This window comes from Diutina rugosa (genome assembly GCF_008704595.1).
Source record: "Diutina rugosa strain CBS 613 chromosome Unknown scaffold31_size150537, whole genome shotgun sequence".
NCBI lineage: Eukaryota > Fungi > Ascomycota > Pichiomycetes > Serinales > Debaryomycetaceae > Diutina > Diutina rugosa.
In genome coordinates this window covers 57,987-82,285 of record NW_022995083.1, presented here as the reverse complement: position 1 = coordinate 82,285, position 24,299 = coordinate 57,987, and the positions used below count along the sequence as shown (strand labels likewise).

Genomic DNA, 24,299 nt, shown 5'->3' with positions numbered 1-24,299 from the left:
TTGGCGACAATGACACTTGTAAATTATATATGACCTAACTCAAACGCTGGTTCAAATTGGTGGTGATAACGGTGGAGATGGCGTTGTCTTAGGTGAGGAGGTTACATCGCGGCGTGGCGAGGGTAGGATTCGGACTTCCCCACCCACGGCGGAGGATGGACGAGAGATGAGATGCCAATGGAGCAAGCGGACCTAAAACACAATGGCAACTACGGGAATAGGCGAATTACACTCACGAGTTGAGGACAACGGACCCCCATAATTCACTCAATTACTTTTTGTCCTTATTCAAAATAATGGGTCGCTGGTATTGGTGGACGCGGAACCGTTATCTGACGTTGATGGTGGTGCGTGGGCCGATATGGCTGTGTGGGTGAGAGTACTCCGAGAGATGGATCGGTCCGGTACGGCGTACATGGCTGCGACTCGCGGCGACGTGATGAGGAGGGGAACTACGACCGTTGACGTCTAGACCTTTGTAGAGGCGCAGTGGCAGTGGATGGAGCAACACCGACATTTAAGGTGGGAGTGAAAAACGTTCAAACATTAGTGGCACCTTCAACTTCGAACTAACCATTAGGGTTGTGAAAGTGAAACAACAACAACAAACCGGTCCGACCTTGGGTCGACCCAGGGTATTGTGTTCACGCACGTTAAAGTCCGGCCTCCCTGCTTTTCGTTGGGTGATTTTAGTGACAGGTAGAGAGATATGGGATATATAAAAACTCCCATGGCACCCATGATCACATAATTGATTACATCATATATATATTTTTTTTTTTTTTTTTTTTTTTTTTTCAAATTTTCGCGTTGGACCCATTTCCGAAGGTGCCGGCACCGGCAGTAGTGAGATGTGAGCAAAAAACACCACAAAAGCCCGCTCCACATCAGCCTCCCGTTCACGATGGTGTTTACCAAACAAGCGCTATTATTTTTCCCCCGGGTCGCGTACCCCCAGGTTGGTTGAAACCTCCCCGGCCAGTTATAGTCCCCTAACACCAGATATTAAAGTCACATCTGGTCCAGACACTCACGAGATGACGTATCGGTCCCTGAAAAGTGACGGGCAATTGTCACGATCGCTTCTGTATTGACATCAAGATTGTAGTTGCCTTATGGAGCCACCAATGCAGTGGAATTCCTTCGCCCGCTTTGTGGTGAATCGATTATGTCATGGGGCATGTTTGCCCGCACCACCGTGTATGGCTTCACCACTTCCCATCTCTGTCTCTACTGAGCGTTTAATTCCACGTGGCACTCGCCTCGCGGAAAGCTCATCGAAAAAAAATTGATCCGGGAATGTTCAAGACATTTTCACCTGCGAATGCCGTCGAATCGCCTGGCGTCGGTGTGTAGATATTCCTTGTTCAGGAAGCCCGGGACGCGGGCGTGCCTCGTAACCCCCAGAACACCACCCACCAACCATCGGGAATTTAGACCGGCACCGGTATGCTTAATCTTGCTAGAGACACTTGGCAACCCGATTGTGATGGTCACGAGCTAGGGAATTCACGACAATAGGCGGCCAAACACGGACGACTACGAACACGTGCTGACACCGCTTTATGTACATCAGGGGTGCCCCAGATCGGTGGTGGTCAGGGTGGCAATGGTAAATATCGTTTTACCTGGCAATACGGTGTCAATGGCTTCGTGTACTCTCAGGGTCCTTTCGTCTTGAACCGGATATAACTCCACCAGGCGTGAGGCATACCCGACATATGCTCGGCACGGTGACCTCAGCAACAAGGCGTTAATCGGGGAAAATTAAACCGCGGGTGGCTCGATCAATTCCTGGGCTGAGCTAGGCGTTCAAAAGCTTGGCTAAACCAATATGGACCCCCTGTGGCATTGGTGTTGACAGTTACGCCCATTTGATCGTCTCCACCACATAGCAGGTCGTCTAATGCTTCTCGGCGAAGGTGGTGGCGATGGCGTCGGAGCGTGCATTGGCTGGTGCCTTATGATGTATGTAGATCGTACATAGGTTAGCGATGTCCTGCGTGACCCTTTGCCTCATCCTCCAGTTGCCTATTCTTGTAAAAAGAAAACTTCATTCTCTTGTAAGAGCATTTGTTTCATCTCCATTCTTGTTTTGATGGGAATAGCCGCGAATTAAACCTGGTTAGCCAATTATCTAAATATAGTCGGCGGCGGAGTTTAGTGCTCGTTCTCTCTTGATTTCGCGAGAAAAAAAATATTGTGAAATTGATTAGTCGCAAGACAATTGTGCCTGGCGCCACCCCCCCTAACCCCCCTCTAGGCGTCAAAGCATTGTAGTTGTAAGCGACCAAACAGCAATCACCAGCTGCTGCCAATTCACGGGTGTCGGCAGCGGTAGTGGCGGAAGGGTGGGCTCCGCCTCCGTCATCGCTCTCTCCAAGCCGCCTGAGCTGCACTTGAGGCTAATTGCTTTTTGGCGTGCACACAGTCCGATTCTATGCGTTTGTGCACGTGATCTCCCCCTTCAAGCGAGTGATTTGTTGTTTATTGATTTCACAACCTCAAACCTTGTCGGACTGCCACCATCTTTCCACTGGGCTCGCCTCCGTTTGTCATCCCCCTCCCCCTACTCGCTGTCTAGGCCCTCTATCATTACCGATACCGAGCCTCGAGTCGATTTACCCGCTTACCCCGCCGTCCCAGACCCTACGGGGATTGACTTAACCTCATTGGCATTTTCCCCTACAAATGAAAACTAAATTGGCCACCGTGTGGCTCGTGGCGACCGTGGCCAGTGTCCGAGCAGCATTCAACAAGGTTGGGTGCTACCCGAAGCTGGCGTTACTGGGCGCCGACAGCCAGGGCCTGTACCAGTATCAGCTGAACGGCTGGTGCACCGACAAGTGCCAGGGCTACGCCGTGGCGGCGCTCATTGGCGGCAACACCTGCTACTGCTCCAACCAGCTCCCGCTGGGGCTGCAAGCGCTGGACCTGAGTTGTGACGCCAAGTGTGTCGGTTACCCCATGGAAAACTGTGGTGGTGACGACTATTTCTACGTGCTCCGGGACCCGCTGGTGAAAGCTGAGCAAGGCCAGTCGTCGCTGCTGCTGCCCCAACAACAGCTGCTGCAGCCGCAACTGCTGGCGGCGCCAACGCTGACGCTGGTGCAAGTGATGTTGCTGACGCTGGTGAAGGTGTTGACGCTGGATCGCACCACCACCACCGATAGAACCACTACCACCACCGACCAGACCACCCAGCTGTCAACGGCAACTACCACTTCGAGCACCACGCTGACGTCATCGACGCCGACGACGACCTCAACGACGTCGTCGTCCACCTCTACTACCCCTATCACCACGCTGAGCCTGACGGAACCATCGTCGACAACCACATCTTCATCATCTTCGTCGACCACCGAGCAGCTGACGCCGGTGACCACGGTGTTGTCCACCATCACCGCCGACGGCTCCAAGCTGGCCGAAATCATCTTCAAAACTATTTATAACGTTGAGAGCCCCGCCCCCACCGCTACCGGTGTGGCCACCGCCCTGGAAACCCCGCAGAGAAAATCATCTGGCATCAGTGGTGGCGCCATCGCCGGTGCGGTGGTGGGCCTGGTGGTGGGGGCGTTGCTTATCGCCGGCGCCTGCCTCGGCTTCTACCTCTGGAGACGCCGGAAGGACGACGACGACCTGGACTTCGAAGACCAGTTCACGCTTTCGGGCCCCGAGAAGCCCGTGGACCCGCCGGCGCCGTCTACACCTAACCCTTTCCTCGTCGCCGGGGGCTTCAATTTCGCCGACAGCGGCACTAATAATCACGGGGTCGCCAACACCACCAATCTGCTGGAGCTGCTGAAAAACCACCTGCGGGCGACGCTGCATGGCTTCATCCTGGTGGGCGAACACCTGTTCACGCTGGACGGAGACTACCACGCCTACGAAGACCGCCAGCTACGGCCCCCGCCCGAACCGGTGCGGAAGCTTTCAATTGGCCTGTTGCCGGAAATGGTCGCCCGCCAGCCCGGCAGCTTAAAAGTGGTGAACAACTGAATAATGGGTTAATATTGGTTACGATTTATGTTAATGCACGTATAGAGACAAATAGCCATCGGCCCACAAATTGGGCCTAGTCTGCGATGTGGGGGGGCGGGGGACTCCGGAAAAAAGTACCGTGGGCTTTCGAGGGGTTAATCGCGCAAGCACTCGTCGCATTCGTGTTGTTTACGTCAATAGAGGATAGTGTCGTAATTACATCTATCCCTTCGAAATTACGATGAAACAATAACGAGAGAACCAGAGACAATAACTCATTAGGTGAAGAGAAGAATTCTGACCATGGCGAGATGCACTGTTGACGTCTGTTGACACATTTCCGGGACCCCCGAGGCTGATGGGTGGCGGGACGAGGCTTTGGTCACATTCGCTTCAGCATAAACAACCGCCTTGTTACGCGCAGCGGCATCAAGCTTTAAAGGTCGTGTACCTACCAGTGTTGAGGTAAACAGGCCATAGGCACAATGACGAAGCGGTGGTAGTGTTTACCGGGTCACACATTAGATATCGACAAATGATGCTACAGTTGACTTAAGATCGGTCTTCTTCGATAAGATAATGGACATACGTCATCGTGATGGTTTTCAGTTATAAGTTGACCATATGGTGGGAATTGATGTTGGATGGCCTAATCACGTGCTTTTAGCATCGTTAGGGTTACAGGCCTAGTTTTTCGGTGGTGCACACAGCCTAGTCGCACCTCGATGGTCCGTTGCGAGCCCGGCGAGGGTGGCCCGGCCCCCGCGCTGCTAGTGCTACTCGAAAAATTTTCAGTGCTCCCTCAAATCATCTAACTAACAATGTCTGGTGCTTCCGGTAACAAGTTCAGAATGTCTTTGGCGCTCCCCACCGGGGCTGTCATGAACTGCTGCGACAACTCGGGTGCTAGAAACCTTTACGTCATCGCCGTCAAGGGCACCGGTGCCAGATTGAACAGATTGCCCGCCGCCTCCGCCGGTGACATGGTCATGGCCACCGTCAAGAAGGGTAAGCCCGAATTGAGAAAGAAGGTCATGCCCGCCATTGTTGTCAGACAATCGAGACCCTGGAGAAGAAGAGACGGTGTCTACCTTTACTTCGAAGACAACGCCGGTGTCATTGTTAACCCCAAGGGTGAAATGAAGGGTTCGACTGTCGTCGGCCCCGTCGCCAAGGAATGCGCTGACTTGTGGCCCCGTATTGCCTCGTCGTGCGGTGTGGTGGTTTAAAAGTGTACATTAATAATATAATTATCGGTTAGCATCTAAGTGTAGTGTCCCCGGCTACTAGTAAGCTACGGGAAAGAAACGAATATCAAGCTAGAGAGTTGCAAATTAATCATGCAAAGTAGCTCATCTTAAGCTCATCGTTCCCATTAGTGTAAGCTATGACTATATGTGATGTTTCTCAGCTCATGTTCTGGACTTTCATTGTAGCATGTCGATGCCATGGTAGACTTAAACGATAACAGTGTTTAGTAAATTTCAATTTGAATTTAAGTAGCCATCACTTGAGTTCAGCCGTTCGTTTGATAGTGAATCATGCGGACTACACTACCTTGGATCGCCGAGAATGATTGAAATCATCAGTGGTTCTATGAGCTACAGTAGAACGAGTTACTTGCAATACGTAGTATCAGTAGTTTGATGAATGCGTGTGGAAATTGCTGGACTATTTTGCCTATTAATGCCAGACTAAACCTCTCTCTGCAGAACGATGTCGATGTTGCCAGTATCAAGCAAACTGATGCGGTCGCTCTTGATGTCATTCAGATTCAACTTGTGGTTTTCCGTAAACGTGTCGTCGTCGACCCGCGGGCTACCAAGCGTCAGCACCGACCTGTTGCCATTGTGGTCCGAAGTGGGGTACGGCGCTTGCTGCTGCTGCACCATCTGGGGGGCCACGTATTGCGGGAAAAAGTACGACGGCGACCCGGGACGACCCATAGCCATAAGCTGAGGCGACACCGGCCCTATCTGTTGCGGTGACGTCGAAAGGACGTTGGGCTGCACCGCATGCACGGCTACCGGCTGCGCTTGAGGCATCGCCACCGGGGTGATGGTGTAGTACTGACCTTGGGATTGATCGTAGTATGTTTGCCCCATCATCGGTCCGTTAAGAGGGATGGTCAGTGCGTGGGACATCAGCGGTTGCATCGGCATCAGTTGCCGCTGGCCAACTTCAGGTTTACGGGGGTCCAGTGCCACCGTGTCAACGGGAGTGATGGCGGTGCCATCCAGATTGATCATGTTCAGCAACCGGGGCAGCTCGTTGTGCTTTTGCAGGAAAGTCAGCAGCAAGCGGTTGGCGTTAGCAATCAGCGTCGTTTGAGAGAGGGGGCGCTGGTGCACCAGCAGCCGGTGAGAATCAATCAGAGCCCGAGGCTTCACCAGATTCTGCCCCGCCACGGATCGACCCAGCAATACCAGCGGCAGTCGCAGTTGGCGTTGAGGTTGTGGCCGTTCCTTGTTCTTTTCTACCCACTTCACTCTGGCTGCCAGCAGAGGGATCATCAGCAACAGCTTGATGTCTTGGTACCAACCAATCATCTCTTTATAGGTGGAGCAGCGGAACACCAAGTTGTGGTTGCGATGCATGAGCCCCAGCGTCAGCTTCAGCAGAAGAACGAACTTGTAGGGCCCTTGGGGACCATCCTTGGAGTGCTCGGTGACGGTACAGCTGTCGAGCGACAACAGCATCGCGGGGTTAGGGTCCTTTCTGCGGTCGCGAGTCTTGAACTCGTGGATAAAGTTGCAAGTAAGGACATACCACCCTTGTGAGTACAGCTTAAGGTACTTCAGTCGCCTTTCCAATTGACCCTCGCGCACCGCCATCGCCACCACCAGGTCGTGATGTGGGACATCGATTTCCAGAAGTTTACGGGCGGGATAACTCAAATCGATGAATTTACCCAGACTGATGTTGTTGCTGATCAGCAGCAGTTGTGGGAGGTTGCGCAGAATGTACAGATCCCATTCAAATTTGGGGTCTTTGGCCAAGAACCCTTTCACTAAATTCGGGGCCAAGTAGTTGGGGATGGTCAGGGCTTCGGTGGTGATGAGGGTGACGAATTGGCCCAAGAGCTGTTGGATTTCGCCAACGACAATTTGTTCCAACTTTTCCCCCAGTTCCTGGAGGTTTTGGTATGCTTGGTAGAGATAGTTTTCTTCTTTGATTTGAGCTTTGAGCACGGCATCGAGGCGTGCCTTGGCGAGGTACGGGTCCCCCAGTTTGTCGGATATAACGTGGACATTTTCGCCGGCACTCTGGCTCATGACCTGATTAAAATTGCTGAGGGCATTTTTCGTCTCGAGCAAGTCTTTATGGAGGTTGTTTTTGAAATCGGAATGCAAGTTTTTGATTTCTTTGATTTTGAGCAACAAGTCGTGGCGCAACCCTTCGAGCTTGGGGATGATCAGTGACTGGACTTCACGGTAAGTCTTCTGGCCATTGGCGATGTTCTGTTCGTGGAACCGCAGCAAGATTAGCGGCAAGTCGTGAATGGATCCATTTCCGAGGGGCAAGAAGAAATTCTGGGGGTCGTCCAGGGAGCCGGTGATTTCGTTCTGATGGCCGACGACCTGCTGTAGCCGTTTCTGCTGGTGGACAATCTCATCCTGTACCAGAACAAACTCCTTGAGGTAGACGACGAGGTCCTTGATGATCGAGCGCCACGCCTGGAACCGCTCGGCGAGGATTTCCGTGGGGTACTCCTCCGCCGAGTTGAACGTGTAGGGGATCGACACGTGGAGCGGGTTGGATGACATTTGACGTTCCAAAACACCTGGGGAGCGCAAGGGCAAGCGGCGGGCGTGGGGGGAAGTCAGCTAGCCGAGTGTTGTTTGGTGTCTTGCACTGGCGCGCGGCCCGGGGGGCGTGGACAGGCCACAAATGTACCATGACGACGAGGCAGGACCAGGGGCATGCCTAGGAGGGGAGAGAAAAACAAGACTTTTTAGGGTTACAGATGTGGGTGAAGGGGGTAACAATGGGTGATAGAAAACTTTTTGGTTCGGTTTCTGGTGACATTAATGGCACCGTGAACGGGTGTTATTGACGAGAATGTCGTCTCGATGTGGCTGTTGTCAAATGGGGCCATTTAGTGGATTAGCCGAGTAGAAGGAAAAAACCGGGCCATGCCAGCACGGCGCGGCTTAAGGGCGATCGTGGGGCTGGTCTGGGGGATGCGATTTTGTCGCAAGGTTCGCAAGGCGAGAAAGTGCTGGGGTGGCTGCGCGGGGGTAAGAGCCATCGTGTTCATGGTTAGAAATGGCTAACGCCGGGGCTCGGCGGGGGTATCTGGCAAGCAAAGAGGAGCCTTTGTAGTTTCCCCAACATACGTGGCGTGAGGGCAACGGGACTACACATGCGAGCGGTTGCTAGGGACAGCATGAGAGCGGCTGGGGCTTAGTGCTAGGCAACTATACCGTGACGTGTGGGGGTGGGTATTGTTGGTTTGTGGCGAGTAGATGAGGTGGAGCCGCATGTTGAGAGCAACAGCCATAGCAAACAACCCACTACTAAATAGTGGTGACTGGTGAAGGATAGCAAATGTAGCCAAGCTAATGTGATTACAATCAGAAGTATTGTCACGCAAGGCTTGCGCTTATGTGCGACATTGTTAAGTCGATGCCCAACATAACATCAGGAAACAGAGTTTTTCTCAGCCAGATTAACCAATAGCTCGTTGGTATTCTTTTTGGAGTTATATAACTACTTAGCTTATCATCAGTTTCCAGATTTTCGCTTAATTTGACACGAGTCGCTCCCACCATCGCTGTAGCCCTCTTTGATCTCCACCTGTCATCCGGGTGCGCACACTATGGATACCGTCGTCCAGAGCATCGATGCCCACGTCGCCACCGTGTCGCTGTTGCTGATTCCTGACGTGCTTGATTACGATGGCGACACCTACTCCCACTATATTCAATCCCCCGTGCTCATGAAGACGCGTCTTGATGCCATCCGTTCCGACGTCACTGTCCTCCAGGGCCAGGCAGAACGGTTGCCGCTGTCACCTCGAGTAGCGGAGCTACGGAAACAGATTGAGTGGGTGTTGTGTGAATTGCTCGATCAGAAGAGCTATGTCGTGGATCGCATGATCAGAGACCAACAGCGGCACCAGCAAGCAATGCTGGCGGCGACCCAAGGGGACTCTCACGATGACAAACCCCGCGGCAGCGTGTCGTCAATGGCAGTGGCCACCGACGAAGACCTCCTGCTGCTCCGGAAACGTTTGCTTGTGGGCGGCGAGTCGACGAAGTTGGATGATAATGAACTTAATGACTACCACGATAACGTCCAGCACGACTTGATCAACGAACTCTCAGACCTTACGCTGACACTTCGACTGGGAGCAGTGGCTCTTAGTCAAAAGATTTTGGGCGACGACTTGACCATTCTTAACGAGACCAATGAAAACTTATTGAAGAACCTGTCCACGTTACGCAGGATTGACAACAATTTGAACAAGTACTTGGAAAGCAAGACGGGTGGTAAAGTCGGGTGGATTTACATGATCAAAATCGCCATCATTGTCGCCGTGGTGCTTGTGGCGGCGTTGCTCATGATAGCCCTCGTCCCTCGGTTCTGATCCTGCGAGCGGGATTGATCCTTTAATCATTCATATACATTATCTTCTCAATTACACGCACATCTGGTCACGATATTTTTCATTTGCTGAAATCATATCCAATTGATAGATTTCTTGCAAATTTATAAAAAATCAAAATTACTATCTCCATAAAGATGGGAAATTGCCCAAAAATTCACCATAGATTAGCAATAGTCTCAAATTTACTGAAACTACACTGAGATTTCGGTTTAGAAGCGTCAGAAGCTCTTTTTTTTTTTATCCTTAGTTTTGCATTGATATCTAACTTAATAACTTACATACTCCTTAGAGGATCTCAAGTGTTTGTAAAGCCTTCGTTCTCGATACCCTGCGATCTGAGAAAGCCGACAAAGAGTCAACAAAATAGCACTGGTATTATAATGTGACAACCTCAATTTCCAGAATACGGTTCTGTAGTCTAGTTGGTTATGACGCATGCTTCACACGCATGAGGTCCCCGGATCGAGCCCGGGCAGAATCATCTTTTTGCCGCTAAATCCTCTTTGAATTGATCAGAAACGGTTCATTTAGCATCGTGTACTTCTTATTTTTGTCTGGTATTGTGTATTGGGTTGACGAACGAAGTAAAAGATATATATGCTGTAAAAGACGGAAGAGAAGTAAACTATATATACTTTCCAAAGAGTAACACACCCAAATATAACCCAAGTATGCGTCGTAGTTGGTTTTTAAAAGCTCAGAGACGATCAGCGTTGCCGCAGAGGGCAGCATTGCCCACGCCAAAGTTTGCCGCGTTGTCCCCCGAAGGGTCGGCAGCACCATTAAGAGCTCCCACCATGGTGGACACCTGGGCGCCACCAACAGCGGATGCCCCAGCAGCGGCTTGAGATTGGAATTGGCGGGGCAAGTTGCCGCATCGGTCTTTGCCGAAGTTAATTTTGAGGTTTTTGTAATCGGGGAACAGTTTGATGCCATCGATGGCTTTGATCGCATTGGCGATGTTGACGAAATTAATGAAGGCACAATTCTTTTCCTCGAGGTAATTAATTTGTTCGATGTCGCCAAACATGGCAAAATCGTCACGTAATTTTTGCAGGTTGAAGTGATTGAAGTCTTGGATGTTACCAATGTAGATGTTACGCGAGGCGCCGTTGGACACTGCCAACAGCAACGCGTTCGATAACGGTCCCAGGTGTTTGCCCCACCCGACTTTGATGCGACGGTTGTGAATGGTGAGACCATGCAATTGGCACATGGCGTAAAATTGAGCGGCAGCGATGGGGTCAACGAAGGTGATGAAGCAGACGTGGCGCTCCTTGAGGAACCGGATCAGCTGCAAAAGCCCCCCACGCACCACATTACAGATCTCCTCCACCAGCGAGTCCTGGTGCAAGTTTCCCAAATACACGGTACGGTTGCCCAAGTTGCTAGCACCCCCAGCCTGGGTGGCGATCTGAGCTGCTGCTGCCTGCTGCTGCACCAAGGCGCTGCTGATATATTCGCGGTCAGCGGCAGTGACAATGTGCTCCATTCCCGGCGCCAACCCGAGGTACTGGGCGGCGTTGTGTTGCTGGGTCTTGGTGATGAAAGCACAACGGTCCTTGCCGTAGAAGCACTTTTTGTCTAAGTATTTGTCCTTGAGCGGCAAGTTGGCCACACAGCGGATCGCCAGCAAAATCAGCAAAAAGTGGATGAACGCGATGCCCTTCTCGGGGATGATTTTGATGCAATCAATAACACCAAAACACAGCAAGTCGGCGCGCAACTCGTCTTCGGTGATCATTTCGCCGGTGTGGGGATTGGTTAAGTTGCCCAAGTAGACGTTACGGGTGGCGCCGTCGCGTTGGATCGCCTCCAACACCGCCGGCAACATCTGCTGATTCTTACCCCACCCCACGCGGATGTCGTGGCCTTTGATCGAAAGCTTTTTGAGGATGCAGTCGCTGTGGAACAAAAGCGCCAGCTGGGGATCCACAAACAGGATGAAGGCACAGTTCTTCTGGGGTAAGATCTTCACCAGCTCCAAGATACCCAGCCGCACGTAATCAAGCAACTCGTTCGGAGGGATGTCGCCAGGGATGTTACCAAGGTACACGGTGCGTGAAGGAGCGGCGTGGCCCGGGGGCAGTGCCGATGAGGTGCGGGTGGAGACGTCCAGCGGCGATTGCGAGGGGCCTTGGTGTCCCTGGTGGGGTTGGTGTTGGCGGGCTTGAGGGTAGCTGCCGTAGGTATTGGCGTAGGACTGAGGCTGCTGCTGCTGGCGGGGGTAGCTGGGGCGGCGGGTGTGCGGTTTGTGGTGGTGCTGGGGTTGGGCCGGGCCCATTGCAGGCAAGTTGTGGGTCACCGCCATTGCCGGCTGCTGGGGCACCGGGTACGACGGCGTGGGCGCCCCCGGGTCAGCGTCGAGGGCGTACTTGTCGTAGCCGCCGTAGCTGTCGTAGCCGGCGTACCCCACCGCTGGCCGCTGGTCGAAGGGCGCGGGGGGCTCCGGAGCTAGATACTCCCCTTCGTCCATGTACCCAAAGTACGGCTGGGCCATGTACAGCGGGTGGTAGGGGTCGTAGTAGCTCATGGCGGGTGCTGGGGGTTTTTCGCGATGATGTGTTAGCTACGCGCGGCAGATCGGTTATGGTGGTGGAAAAAAAGCTCCGATGAGGTGGCGGCAGCGGCAGCCGCGAGCGAGCGTCGGAAGCGCTGTCGGAAGGAATAACCGGCATCTAGCAGGCGTAAGCGTCGTAGGAGAATGGGAATGGGGTCAACTGATCAAATTTGCCTTGTTCTCGTAGTGTTTGTGTTGTGGTTTTGATGTGTGGGACTGTGGGGGGTGGGGCGGGGGCGTGCCTCGATGCGGCTTATTCCGAGCCGTAATCGGTATCGTTTTGACTATCTTCGATCACGCTGGGCGCGCGCGGCGCTAGAGGGGGTCCGTCACTTGCGACACTCTCGGCATCGGAAATGTCGGTAGAGATATCAGCGTCAACGGCATTAGCGGCGCCAGCGGCGCCATCAGCCACCACCACCGCTTCTGACTCCAGTGCGGGTTCAAGCTTCACCCGAGGAGGAGGCCACACCGAGTCATCGGGCTCCTGTTTGAGTTGGAGGCGCGGCGTCTCCGATTTAAGCATTGGCGTGTTTTCAGCTTTCGGCGCCTGTTTACGTTTCTTCGGCAGATCATCAGGCGTAAGCTGGGTTCTTTGACGCTTGACAGCCGCCACAAACGTGTCGGCATCGCCCTTTTTGTGGCGGTCGTAGTATTCTTGGTTCAACCCGAACAATTTGTCGTCGGGAAGTTTATCATTCATCAACTCCCAGATCCGCTGTTTCTTGTGAGCCAACGCCTCGGAGAACTTAGCTTTGAGATCGTCAATAATCGCACGGTAGTCTTGCTCCATTGAAGCGTTGTAGTGCTCCAAAAGAAGCACTTTCGACTGCAAGCTCCGAATGTCGTCCTGTTGCACTGTCACTGTCAGCAGCGTCCGTTTTTGAGATGCACAAACCTCTTCAAGCCACTGACGGAATATATCGCTATCGGTAGTATCGGTAGAGGCAATGTAGAACGACGCCATAGTCTTGGGGAGCTTATCAGTGGTTCGGAGCAGCACTTTGATCGAGCCGTCTTCTTGGTAAATCGCTCCTAGCTGGAATTCAGGAACAGTTGAGGGGATATCGCTGCCTTGAGTTGTGAAGAGCTTGGTGATGATGGCGTTGCGGTGACGATACGCGTCGCTATCATGAAACCGACTTTCCCACATCGAGTCAACGTCATCTTGATTGAGGAGGTTGGAATAGATGGTACCATCAAATGTCGCGTCCACTTTCAACGGTTTGAACTGTCCATTTGTGGTAGATTCGTCGCTAACTTCTGTAACCCGAATAAAGAGTGTAGGAGTTGTCGCTTTCAGTAATGGCACACTGAACACAGATGCCATCAGACCACTATTTTCGTGAATGTATGTAACTCAAAGTATAGTTCTGAAGCAAATGTCAGATGACAACTGAGACACCACGCGTGGTTCTGCTTTTGCTTGACTGGAAGAAAGTTGCACCAAATTGGGATAGATGACCGAGACAATCGTCTAAACCCTGAGCAATTGATAAGACCGCCGTGTAATTAGCCCCAGAATGAAGTTGGGATGGGGGCGGTTGATCCAGGGGTGATTGGGTCACGGTATCGCGGGGCTGGTATTTACTAGACTGGGGTGCGCGCACCATCCTGGAGAAAGGTAAACAAAGCGAAATGATACTAGAAGTGTGTACTGATGGTCAGTAGAGATTAGAGAAGATAGAAGCCGTGTAGTTTACCCGGTAATATGCACTTATGGTCTATGCACGCTGATATTTTCCAGGACGATTCGTATGTATCGTAGACTGCATGCAGTGAATTGTGATGAAGTCAGGGTACGATCATTGTCAATTAACGATGGACAGAATAGGTCATATCAAGAATCTAACTAGTAGAGAAACATGAGGATTATGACACTGCTGTTTTGTTTTACAGATGTCGAATTTGCTTGATGGAGTCTCACCAAAGTTGCTCGTGGAAATAATCTCTGCAAACGAGATCAACTCTACGAACAATGACAAATTACCTGAATACCTTTAAAATTATATCGATTATCGTACTCATTACTTATAGCGTTTGGCTTCCTCGACGGTAGCGCGGACCCACTGGGCCAATTTCGGCTGAGCCAACGCCGTTGTATCGACCAACAGTTGCTCCACAACGTCGTCGCCGGCGTTGCCGTCGATCACAGCGTAAAGGTCGTCGAAACGGTTGACTAAGAGCGCTACCTTATAGAGAGTCAACCGGTGGATGGCGAGACGCCGCTCGTCATCGGTTTGTTGGTTAAGACGCTCAATCACTCGCCAGTCGTCGCCAAACGCCAAGATACGGAGCCAGGCCACGCGGCTGAGGCGGGCAGCGTCGGCAGCGTTTTCCACAAGCGCCGCCACCTCAATCGCATCGGCGTAGGCACGAACGCCGCCAGTGACCGCTTGCAGAAGCAACGTCAAGAGGTTGACCACGTCTTCAGGTGCCAGAAGAGGCGCGTTAGCCGCCACCGTTTCGTACAGCGGCTCGACAAGTTCAAGCGCGGCGTCAAAATCGACAACGCGGGTATCTATAGACGACTTGGCCTTACCAGGCATCACGTTCTTATAAGTGGTGCTGAGGGCATCATGGAGACGCCGCTGCGCCGCCACAAGCTTTAAGTCTTGTGCCACTTCAGCGTCAACAGCGCCGCCGGGCGCCGCCACTTGTGCCAATTTAGCGATAGAAAGCTTGGTGTGGGCATTGGCGAGGGTATCGACGTTTTGCGAGCACTGCTGAGAGTGGACAAGCGCCGCTGATGCCGCAGCGTAATTACCCTCTTTCAAGTAGACGACCCAAGCAATGGCAGCGGTGGCGTCCTGGTTTTCCCGGAAGAAGCGGTGAAGATAGTCCAGGTATTCGGCAAACGGGCCCGCCACCAACTTCTTTGGCTGGTTCTGCTCGAGGAAGTAGCGGTAAACTGACTCGGCGAACGGGTAGCCAAAGGTGTCAAAACAACGCGTAAAGCCGACACTGGCGTCGTCTTCGCTTAACAGATTAATAACGTACACCAAGTTGTCGTAGTCATGGAACCTTTCGGTGATGGCAATGGCATCAGCGGTCAAGTTGTGCACCACCAACGGCTCGATCCACCCGTGCTTGCGGGCGTTGTACCAGCGACGGTATTCTTGTTCTTGTGGGTCTTGGGTCACCGTTAACGTTTCGAGGGCGCGCTCGGCGTAGAAGTAGAGCACTTGACAGTACTTGACCATGGCGTCGGTGTGGCTGACGATGGTCTCTGGGTGGTTGTAGTAGGTGGAGTAGATATCGCTGATGCGGAACACCAAGTCGGTGTCAAACACCCAGAGACGCCGGCGGTTGCCAGGGATTTCCTGCTCGTAGGCGTACACACCCTGGTATTGAGTGGAAACAACGATGTAGGCGACGTTGGCCAAATTCTCGTCGTTGGTCTCGAGCTCCTTGATGAAGTCGGTGAACACAGTGAGGATCAGCGCCGTGTCGTTGGAGAAACGCTCGCCGATGTCGCCACCACACACTCGCAGGAGCACGGGGCGCAAGTGGGGGAGCTTGTCGATGCATTGGGTTAACGCCAACGCCACTGCCAGCTTTTCAATGCCGTCATACACTAATGGGATTACATCAGCGACCACGTTAGCGGTAAAATTGGTTTCGCAGTAGTCTAGTAGCTGGCGAAGCAACGAAATCTTGCGCTCAAGCGTCTCCAGCACCGCTGGCAACGCGTTCATGTAGGGCGACAGCAGCGCCATGATCTCCTCGCAAATGGCACCGACGGCGTCGATGATCGAGCCGTTAGGGACACTGGCGCCGTCAACGTCAAAGCTAAGCTCGCTCAGACCGCCGAAGAACACGCCCTGTTCAATATGAGACTTAAGCACCGTCCCTGGATCTACCAGTGGCGTCGTGGGGAAGCGCTCGATGCGCACCACCCCTTGGTTCTGGGTGACGACGACGACAGCGGCGTTTTGGTTGTCAGTAGCGTTTTCGACGCCGTAGCCGATGATGGTAACCAGACGGCGGAAGACAACGCGGTCCTCCCACCCCGATGAGGTGCCGATATCAGCTAAGTAAACTGAGTTACCCACGGTGACAAACGCAGTGGTCTTAGGGGAGGGCAAGAATAATTTCGGCAGAAACCCGTCGCCTTCGGCGTCGGGAGCTTTCAAAAGGTGGGTAGCAACGACAAGCGCCCCGGTAGCGTCGACTTTGACGGTGAAAATCATGAGGCGAGGGTTGTGGCGATGGACGCGAGCGAGCACAAGGTAGTGGTCGTCGGCGGTGTGGGCGACATCGAAAAACTCAACGTGGACACTGCCGCCAGGTCTATGGGCTTCAATTGAAGCTTCAACGCTGGCAAACATGCTGTGGCGGAACAGGCGCCGCGGGTCGACGCTGCAGTAGCGCAGCAGCAGGAGTAACTGACAGGTGAAGATCAGAATCTCACCCCGACGAGTAAGCGCCACCAATTCCTGGGTCATGCCCTGGTTATGAAGGCGGCCAGGGCGAACACTGACGATATCGCCGTGGATGACGGGAGGAGCGCCGCCCCACACCGAGCGCCAGAGCTTCAGCGCCACGCCCAGCGGCACCTGGAGCAAGTCGACGTCTAAGCTGGGCTTACCAGTAACATCGCGCAAGGTGACAAGGAAACAGCGCCCGTGGGTAGTGGCGACAATTACCCCCGCAGGCTCCGCCGGTTCGGCGAGGCTGACGGCTTCGTTGAGGCCAAGAGAGATCTGCGCTTCCCAGTGCTTGTTATCAATGAGTTCAAGAGCAGCAGCGTGTTTCACCAGCTCAAAGAATTTGACGAAGCCGGTCTGGCTGTTGATAATGACGAGACCTGGGTCCCGCGGCTGGTCGGGCGCCGGCGCGGTGACGAGCGCCAACGGGAAGTCCGATTGCGGCGCTGGCACCTGATATATGTGGGGATGGGGGTCGGCCAAAGTATAGGGCCACACCTGGATGGTGTCTTCGACGACAGCGACACCGTAGCCGGTGTTGGCGTCGGTGTAGCCGATGGAGACGGCGCTGCCCTGCGCTGGCAGCGCCACGAGGCGGGTGACGCGGTAATTGGGGTTCTGGGTGAGCTCGGTCGCCGGCCGCTTGTGCACCGGCAGCAGCGCCGGCTCGAGCTCGCCAGCGTCACGTTTACGGGGGCGAAACCCCGCCGTCGACGATAACACCATGGTGAACACTGGGCGGTTCGCGCGATGCGATCGTTTGTTTGGGGATGCGAGGCGCTCGGCACGACACTGATCATGAAACAAAGGGGAAACGACGATCGCGAAACATGGCATATAAAGGGCTGAGGAGTTGACCATGGATCTTACGGAATAAATTGATGTTTCTACATTTAAAAATTTGGTGTGGTAGTAAATTTGGGTGCCAGTGTCAATCGTGCCTAAACTTCCACTCGTACTTAGAGTCAGCGTTCTACATCCTATATCTGCTGGCAATTCCTGGAGGCATAGTCGACTGAGGATGTCGACGTTTTGAATCATTTCAGGTAAGCTGTAGTTTAAAAACTGAAGACTTGAAAAGAAACAACTGAACCGCAACATACAATGATACTCTACGACAACATCCACTATATCATCGATGGCAGCATTGAATCTACACTTTCATTATTTCTTTACTATCGTCTACGATTCAGAAGCACCCTTATGGTCTTCCACTTCGAGTCAACACTATAATAAATCAATTCTAGACCGTATATAAATTACCTGTTGTATCCCTATACCCGCTGTCTCTTAGCCAGCGGCTGTTCGGCATCGTCGCTGATGTCGTCGTTGCCGTACGCTTCCTCGTCGTCGTCCTCGTCGTCCAGTTCCTGGTCGTACTTGCTCTTGAGCCCCTTCATCTTTCTCGTCTGCAAATTGGAAAGATCTTGCTTACCCACGTGGATACGCGCCACCTTGTCACCCATGGCGTCGGTGGACACGTTCTTCTTTTCCTTGGCCTGCAATTGCTTAGGCTTCTTGTGCGCTTCCTTCTCGACGTCGGGAGCGGGAGTCACCCGACGGCCAATCTTGAAATCGAAGCGGGGACCGATTTCCGAGAGTTCCACCCGAGGCACTTTTTGTCCCAGGCGGTAGGTCTTAAGTTTGTATACCCTGAAGTGCACGGGAGGCAACTGGCTCACCTCGGCGTTGGGGTCTTCGATGTCGCCCGTCAGCAACAGGATGATGTACTGGAGCCCCGCCACGTCCTGGAGGTCGGTGTCTTCGCCGCGGTAGAAGTCAAGGAACACCAGCTTCACTTGCTGGTACACCGGGTGGGTTTCAAACGCCGGCCCGTTAAAAGTGAACATCGGCTTGAGCCCCACTTGGAAAGTGGCCTTGCGGAAGTCCTCAATGAACTTGGGCTGGTTGATCACCGAAAGCTCAAGCATGTCGTACACTTTGTAGTTGAAAAAACGGGCGAAAGTCAAAGTGTTGGGCCGCTTCTTGTTCAGCGACGAGAACACCATGAGCGACGAGTCGTTCTTTTCACTGAAGAACTCGAGCTCGGAGGCGTCTTCAAACGGTCTCACTTCGTTTTTGCGGGAGAACTTCTTGGCTAGCGGCTTTTTAAGCGCCATGAGGTCGACCATGGCGTCGTGGAGGAACTTGTTCGAGGACGCCCCGGGGACGAACAACGCCTGCTTGGCGTTCTCGACAAGCTTGGCTTCCTTTTTGGCCAAAGCCCGCTTCAGCCGGGCGTTCTTGGGCTTGATAGTCCGAATCATAGCGTTATCAGGGCCCAGTGCGATGAGATGGCTTTGCAATGCGCGCCCGCGATGGGCCCCCTCCCCCACACAGTGTGACTAAAGAGGAGCGAGAATGTCAAGAATAGGGCAATGTAGAGATAAAATCGAGTGAGAATGTCAATATACTGAGAGAGTAATGTTATAAGTATCGAAAAAAGCACCTCATATAGCAAGGAATTGGTTGTTCCACTGCCGTATTTGTGGATTGATCGGCGCGAACACTAAGAGTGCTCAGCTAGTAAGAGATGAGTACTGCATGCAACACAAAACACGATGTTTGACTGAAATGTCAACTTCAGTGCTTGGATGGATTTAGCGATTGACTTTTTGGGCGATACACCTTGTCTATTAAGGTTATTATATGATATCATCAATAGTTTTCTATGGGGTGTATAGAGCAGCTTAGCTGCCAGATGCCTTGTAACGCGTCCCTCACCAACGTAGACTTGCCTCGTTACTCGTCTCTTTAAGTAATAGCCATGGCATCATTGTATACCAAAGCTGCACTTGAGACTGCTCCGATTGAAGTCAACCGTCTTAATGTATGCCCCATCCGTCTCGATGTATACCCCATGTAATGCTCATGATTATTTGATTTAAATTATGGCTCAAATTATGCCTTCCAACCCATCAATTGAGTTGGCGAAAAAGCCACGACCTAAATTTATAGAGCTGCTGAAGATGAATCATCATTGCATAGTTGAATCAATATGCGATGGTATAATCACGATAATACTCAATCAAGATTGAAGGCTTCACACAGAGGAAGTTATTGCTGATGCTTCTTAACTGATAAAAGGGTCCCGAACACAATCACTTCCCGCTGATGCTGGATACCGATATGGGATTGAAATGTTTTTAGCATAGAAAATTGAGCCGGATTGGGAACTTTCTTGGGCCAGGACGACGTGCAAGGCTTTGATACATCGTCACAATTGGTGTAAAATTCATCTAAAAATTGTTGAACATTCATAATACCCCATGTTTTAAATGATCAATATAAATTCCACTAATTTCAGCTGACACAATGCAAAAAATCATGTTAAAGAATACATCAATGTTTCACGCTCAAAACACAATGAAGTTACTCAGAATACTATCACCAATCCCTTTGTGGCAGAGTATGCTGCTTCTATGCGTCGCCCGGGGCATGGTCAGTAACAAAGCTCAACTTTAATTTGCGCAAATATTTTATTCCAGCCAAGAAATATGCATAAGGTACAGAATACCTACAGAACAGCATAGCGACGGCGATTATCTCGATAGCTGAATAGAGTCATCTTGTATACGCTGTATCATCATGATCAAAGACGACAGTTGCAAGATGTTTCAGTCTTTTACTACCTTGATCTATGGAGATCAGGCCGTGTAAGCCACCTCAATACGCGGGATTGCGTCAACCATTCTGACCAGCTCGAATCGACCGACCCCCATAACGCCGGAACGGGTAACAATAGCGAGTATCGGCAAGCATCGTGGTGTAATGCGTTTAACATTCTGCCTGTCTTGATCACATTGCTCAAACATTTGGCGTCTTTGATGTAGCACTGTTCTTTGAAAGGCGTCTAGGCTCACCACCTGTCAAGGTCTGAATTTCCTTAGTTTGCGAAAGTCAAATCTCTCGCCGAAGTTAATACTGAGTTTGACATAGTTATCAATGGTTGATTAAGCAGCCAATGAGTCTCACTAGTGCGTGAATCATAAGACATAATCCCAGATTTTCCTGCTGAATCATTAATTAATTTACTTGTAGAATTCCGATCAGACTCGCTTAAGAAGAATACGTATATCTATGGAGATAAATCACCAGAAACACGAGGACATCGCAAGTGCTATACTCCCAGTGACATGGTTTTTTTTTCGCGATGCTGTTCCACCTGACCTCTTTGAGGTTTTGCTCAATGGTTCAATTCTGTTCGGGCTACTACAACGATAATTTCTCAATGTGTAACCTATGGGAACTCCTGTTGGGATTGCCAAATGTTGAAGATACTGCGATAGAATGAGAATGGCATCTAACACTGATGTAATGAACAATACGAGATACAACCTCGTTTTGTGTGATCACAGCCGTCTCATATCGTGCCTATGTATGACATCATACACATCCGCACGCGAGATAACCTTATTTTGGTGCCTGAATATGCAAGCTACCACACAGGATGACGGTTCCAATGCATGGTATGTTACTGCTTGGGGCACAACCGTAAACTTTTATTAGCGCAAACTTTGAGCTACGTGTACGGAGTTTTACGCGTCTCTCCGTCTCGGCAGGTGGATGCGATCTTGAGGTAACGCTGGATTTGCGCATTATGCGAGGGCGCGAAAACTAGGCCCTAACAGGCAAGCAAGCTGATGGTCTCAACGAAGTCGACATCCTCAATTGTGTATCATTCATAAAGTTTCATGTGATTGCTTCTTCCACATGGGTTGTGCCGCCCGTGGAGGTTGGCATACTCGCCCTATCAATATCCCTTGTGTATTAGCGGTGCGCGCAAATCAAGTTTGCATCATAAAATTTGGATGCAACTTATGGCTACCAAGTAGGTTATTCACCCGAGCTAATTATTCTGTTTGTATGAAATAAACAGCGAAGTGACCTACTATCAATCGTCCAACCAAAGGCAGCTTCGAACCTAGTAATCATCCAACGTTTTTGGCATTGGATAGCATCGAATGCCCTAACCACTTGCTTTAATTTCTCGTTTGATGTATTTAACCTTATATAATGCCCATACTCTATTAACTTACGTAGTCCACAACCGCGCGGTGCCGTCGGCGCCAGCAGAAAACAACCACGCCTCCTTCGGGTGCCAGCACAAGTCCATCACCCCGATCAGATTGACCACCTTGTGGCCAGTCAACTTCTTAAGCGGTACCAACAACGGGTTCGTTACCAAGTCATCGTAGACGGTGGCGTGGAACACGTGCAACGACCCGTCATCAGCAGCAGTGGCGAACAATGGCAACTTGCCACGGTGGAACTTAGCGCCACGGACGGCCTTATCGTGGTAACGCAAAGTCTTATACGGGGTAGCACCCAAGTCCAAGTCGTGCCACAACACGCGCTTATCGTATGACAGCGCCACCAAGTGGTCACCACGAGGGTGGATATCAATACCACTCAACAACCGCGCCCCCGGCATCAACTTCTTCAGCATCACCTGTTGTGCCAAGTCGTAGACTCTGATGGTACGTTGCAGGGCCACAAACAACAAAGGCTTGAACGGGTGGAATTTAGCATCTTGAATGATCCCCTTCAGCTTGCGGAACGGCAGCTGCGACACGTGCTTCAGCACCTGGTGGACCAACACCGACGAGTTGGCCCCCAGCGGCGCCACGGTGACAAAGTAGTCACCACGACGGTGCCACAGAAGCTTCTTGATGGTGTGTTTGGTGGTGATGATGGCTGCAACTCCGTCCTGGGCTTGACGTTTCAGCGGCGCCTGCCACTTGCCCACTTCCTTCTTAGGAGCGTCGCTTTCGAGGTCGTTGTCGCCAGTGACATCGAGGTTACCCTTCTTGGTCTGGCCAAAGGTGTCGTAACCCCACCCAGCTTCGATCTTCAGTTTACCGGCGTTTTCGATGTCGAAACCCCACACAGGAGGAACCACAAGCATCACCAGCTCGGCAACGGCCACGGCAAGGATACCGTTGGTGGCAGCGTCAGGGTTCCACTCCACCAGCTCAACGCGGTTGTCGCCCAAGTCTTCAGTGTCGACAAGTTGAGCCTTCCACACTTGGCGGCCAGTGAGCACTTCCCACACTCTGACAGTACCGTCGTCACCGCCAGTGGCAAGCCAGGTGCCCAGCGGGTCCACGGATACGGTCCGAATGCGCCCGTCGTGGCCTTGGTAGACAGTCAGACACTTGATGGGGAACGGTCTCAAATCCTTAGGCAGAGGCAAGTCGGGAATAAGCAGTTCCGGGTCGATGTTGAGACGATTGTGACGCACACGAGGAGCCAAGTAGAGGTCCAAGCACCGCTCGAACCGTTCACGCACACTCTCGCCGTATTGAGGCACTTTACGGAGCGCCAGGTACTTTTGCGGGATGAAATTACGCTCGCGGTCAGCAGGGTCGGTTTCTTCCCATTTTTTGCGTTCTTCTTCCGTCATCAAGTATTCTTCAGGAGGGTTGTACGACTCTTCATGAGTAGGAGGAGCCATCTTCGGCGCCTTCAAGTTCATGATATGGGTGTTGGGAGTGTCAGTTTCGTCGTTCCACAAGTCAAACTGGAGGCGTTCCTGTTGTTCTTGTTCCTTGCGTGCCTTCACTTGGTCGGGAGTAAGAATCTTACCCTCTCTAATCGCCCGCACAATCTTCATCACTCGCTTAGCTTCGTGCTTAGAGGGGACAAACCGGCGTTTCGGTTCCGGGGTGGCCATAAGCGGCATCACTTCGGGAGCACCACCGGTGAACCACTCGATCATCGGCTCGTAAGGGTTGATGTTTTCGTCCGTCAGCTCTTGCGCCTGGATCTTTCTAATAAGCTCCAACTCGTCGTCGTTAAGCTTGAGACTCTCGCCCGTGTTTTGGTCCAAAAGCCCCGTCCACCCGGCGGGCAAGTCGATCAGCTCCAAAAGCTGATCGAGGGCCAGCCCCTTCGCCGGGCGCATGATCCGCTTCCCGTTGATGTCGTAACCAATGTGGGGCATCTCCTCATAGGCAGAGATGGGGATGTTGCCGATGGTGTTGAAGTTTTCCGCGTCGGAGTCGTCCAGGTCGTACACGGGGTCGATCTCGGGTTTGATGATACGAGGGGTGCCGTCGCTGAACTTGGTGTGGATCTCGGGCTCACCTGAAGCCTCGGGGACAAGCTTGATGCCAGAAACCCCATCACCAATGGTTTCGGGGTCGCTGAAGTCATCAGTGTCCACCAGCTCGGCGTCACTGGCCTCCTCGCCTATAAGCGCTTCCAACGCCGCCTCGGCCTCGGCATCGGAGTCGTCGTCAGCTTCGTCTTCAGAACTGTCTTCGGCAATGTCGACAGTGGCAATTTCGTCCGCAGGCGGAGCGTCCACTTCGTCCTGCTTACGTTTCCGCTGCTCCTTGACCATGGGTTATGCTGCGATGAGATGCGCGCGATGGCTCGCACTTTTGGCGTCCCCGAGGCTAGCCCAGCGGAGACGATAACAGCAAGGAAAATGCACACAGCAAAGGTAAATTCGGAAGCTACAGTATGGATATTAGAGGTATTCAAGTGAAGTACAACATGTAAAGCGTGAAGAGAGGATATCGAGTATATAACCGAATTTTTCACTGATACTATGATTGAAAGAATGTAGACATGTAACCGGTGCCTGTAAGAAACCTATACCTAATACTATCACACATCACCTGGGAATTGATGTCAGAGTATTATCAAAACTTTAGTCTCATTTAGGGGCTAGAACCTGATGGAAGACGGCTGCGCTGCGGGGCAG

The 24,299-nt window shown here is 52.1% G+C and overlaps 9 protein-coding genes across 9 annotated transcripts; 3 read left to right on the top strand and 6 right to left on the bottom strand. All coding sequences in view use genetic code 12, as the record gives it.

Annotated features, from left to right (window-relative positions):
* Positions 1–2,691: 2,691 nt before the first annotated feature.
* WSC2 (Wsc2p) lies at positions 2,692–3,999 on the top strand (the record flags this gene model as incomplete). The annotated part of the gene is made up of 1 exon (XM_034159297.1): positions 2,692–3,999. The coding sequence occupies one exon, from the start codon at positions 2,692–2,694 to the stop codon at positions 3,997–3,999; it is 1,308 nt and encodes a 435-aa protein (XP_034014221.1).
* Positions 4,000–4,802: 803 nt separating this feature from the next.
* On the top strand, positions 4,803–5,210 carry RPL23A (60S ribosomal protein uL14; the record flags this gene model as incomplete). The annotated part of the gene is made up of 1 exon (XM_034159296.1): positions 4,803–5,210. One exon carries the CDS (start codon positions 4,803–4,805, stop codon positions 5,208–5,210), a length of 408 nt encoding a protein of 135 aa, XP_034014220.1.
* A 465-nt stretch (positions 5,211–5,675) lies between these two features.
* Positions 5,676–7,748, bottom strand: SLM2 (phosphatidylinositol 4,5-bisphosphate-binding protein; the record flags this gene model as incomplete). Its single annotated transcript, XM_034159295.1, has 1 exon — positions 5,676–7,748. The coding sequence occupies one exon, from the start codon at positions 7,746–7,748 to the stop codon at positions 5,676–5,678; it is 2,073 nt and encodes a 690-aa protein (XP_034014219.1).
* A 1,055-nt stretch (positions 7,749–8,803) lies between these two features.
* Positions 8,804–9,574, top strand: DIURU_000986 (SNAP receptor; the record flags this gene model as incomplete). Its single annotated transcript, XM_034159294.1, has 1 exon — positions 8,804–9,574. The coding sequence occupies one exon, from the start codon at positions 8,804–8,806 to the stop codon at positions 9,572–9,574; it is 771 nt and encodes a 256-aa protein (XP_034014218.1).
* Positions 9,575–10,292: 718 nt separating this feature from the next.
* DIURU_000985 (uncharacterized protein) lies at positions 10,293–12,128 on the bottom strand (the record flags this gene model as incomplete). The annotated part of the gene is made up of 1 exon (XM_034159293.1): positions 10,293–12,128. The coding sequence occupies one exon, from the start codon at positions 12,126–12,128 to the stop codon at positions 10,293–10,295; it is 1,836 nt and encodes a 611-aa protein (XP_034014217.1).
* Positions 12,129–12,408: 280 nt separating this feature from the next.
* Positions 12,409–13,485, bottom strand: DIURU_000984 (uncharacterized protein; the record flags this gene model as incomplete). Its single annotated transcript, XM_034159292.1, has 1 exon — positions 12,409–13,485. One exon carries the CDS (start codon positions 13,483–13,485, stop codon positions 12,409–12,411), a length of 1,077 nt encoding a protein of 358 aa, XP_034014216.1.
* Positions 13,486–14,182: 697 nt separating this feature from the next.
* DIURU_000983 (uncharacterized protein) lies at positions 14,183–17,311 on the bottom strand (the record flags this gene model as incomplete). The annotated part of the gene is made up of 1 exon (XM_034159291.1): positions 14,183–17,311. The coding sequence occupies one exon, from the start codon at positions 17,309–17,311 to the stop codon at positions 14,183–14,185; it is 3,129 nt and encodes a 1,042-aa protein (XP_034014215.1).
* Positions 17,312–17,859: 548 nt separating this feature from the next.
* On the bottom strand, positions 17,860–18,852 carry RPF2 (rRNA-binding ribosome biosynthesis protein; the record flags this gene model as incomplete). Its single annotated transcript, XM_034159290.1, has 1 exon — positions 17,860–18,852. The coding sequence occupies one exon, from the start codon at positions 18,850–18,852 to the stop codon at positions 17,860–17,862; it is 993 nt and encodes a 330-aa protein (XP_034014214.1).
* A 2,768-nt stretch (positions 18,853–21,620) lies between these two features.
* ERB1 (Erb1p) lies at positions 21,621–23,933 on the bottom strand (the record flags this gene model as incomplete). The annotated part of the gene is made up of 1 exon (XM_034159289.1): positions 21,621–23,933. The coding sequence occupies one exon, from the start codon at positions 23,931–23,933 to the stop codon at positions 21,621–21,623; it is 2,313 nt and encodes a 770-aa protein (XP_034014213.1).
* Positions 23,934–24,299: the final 366 nt, after the last annotated feature.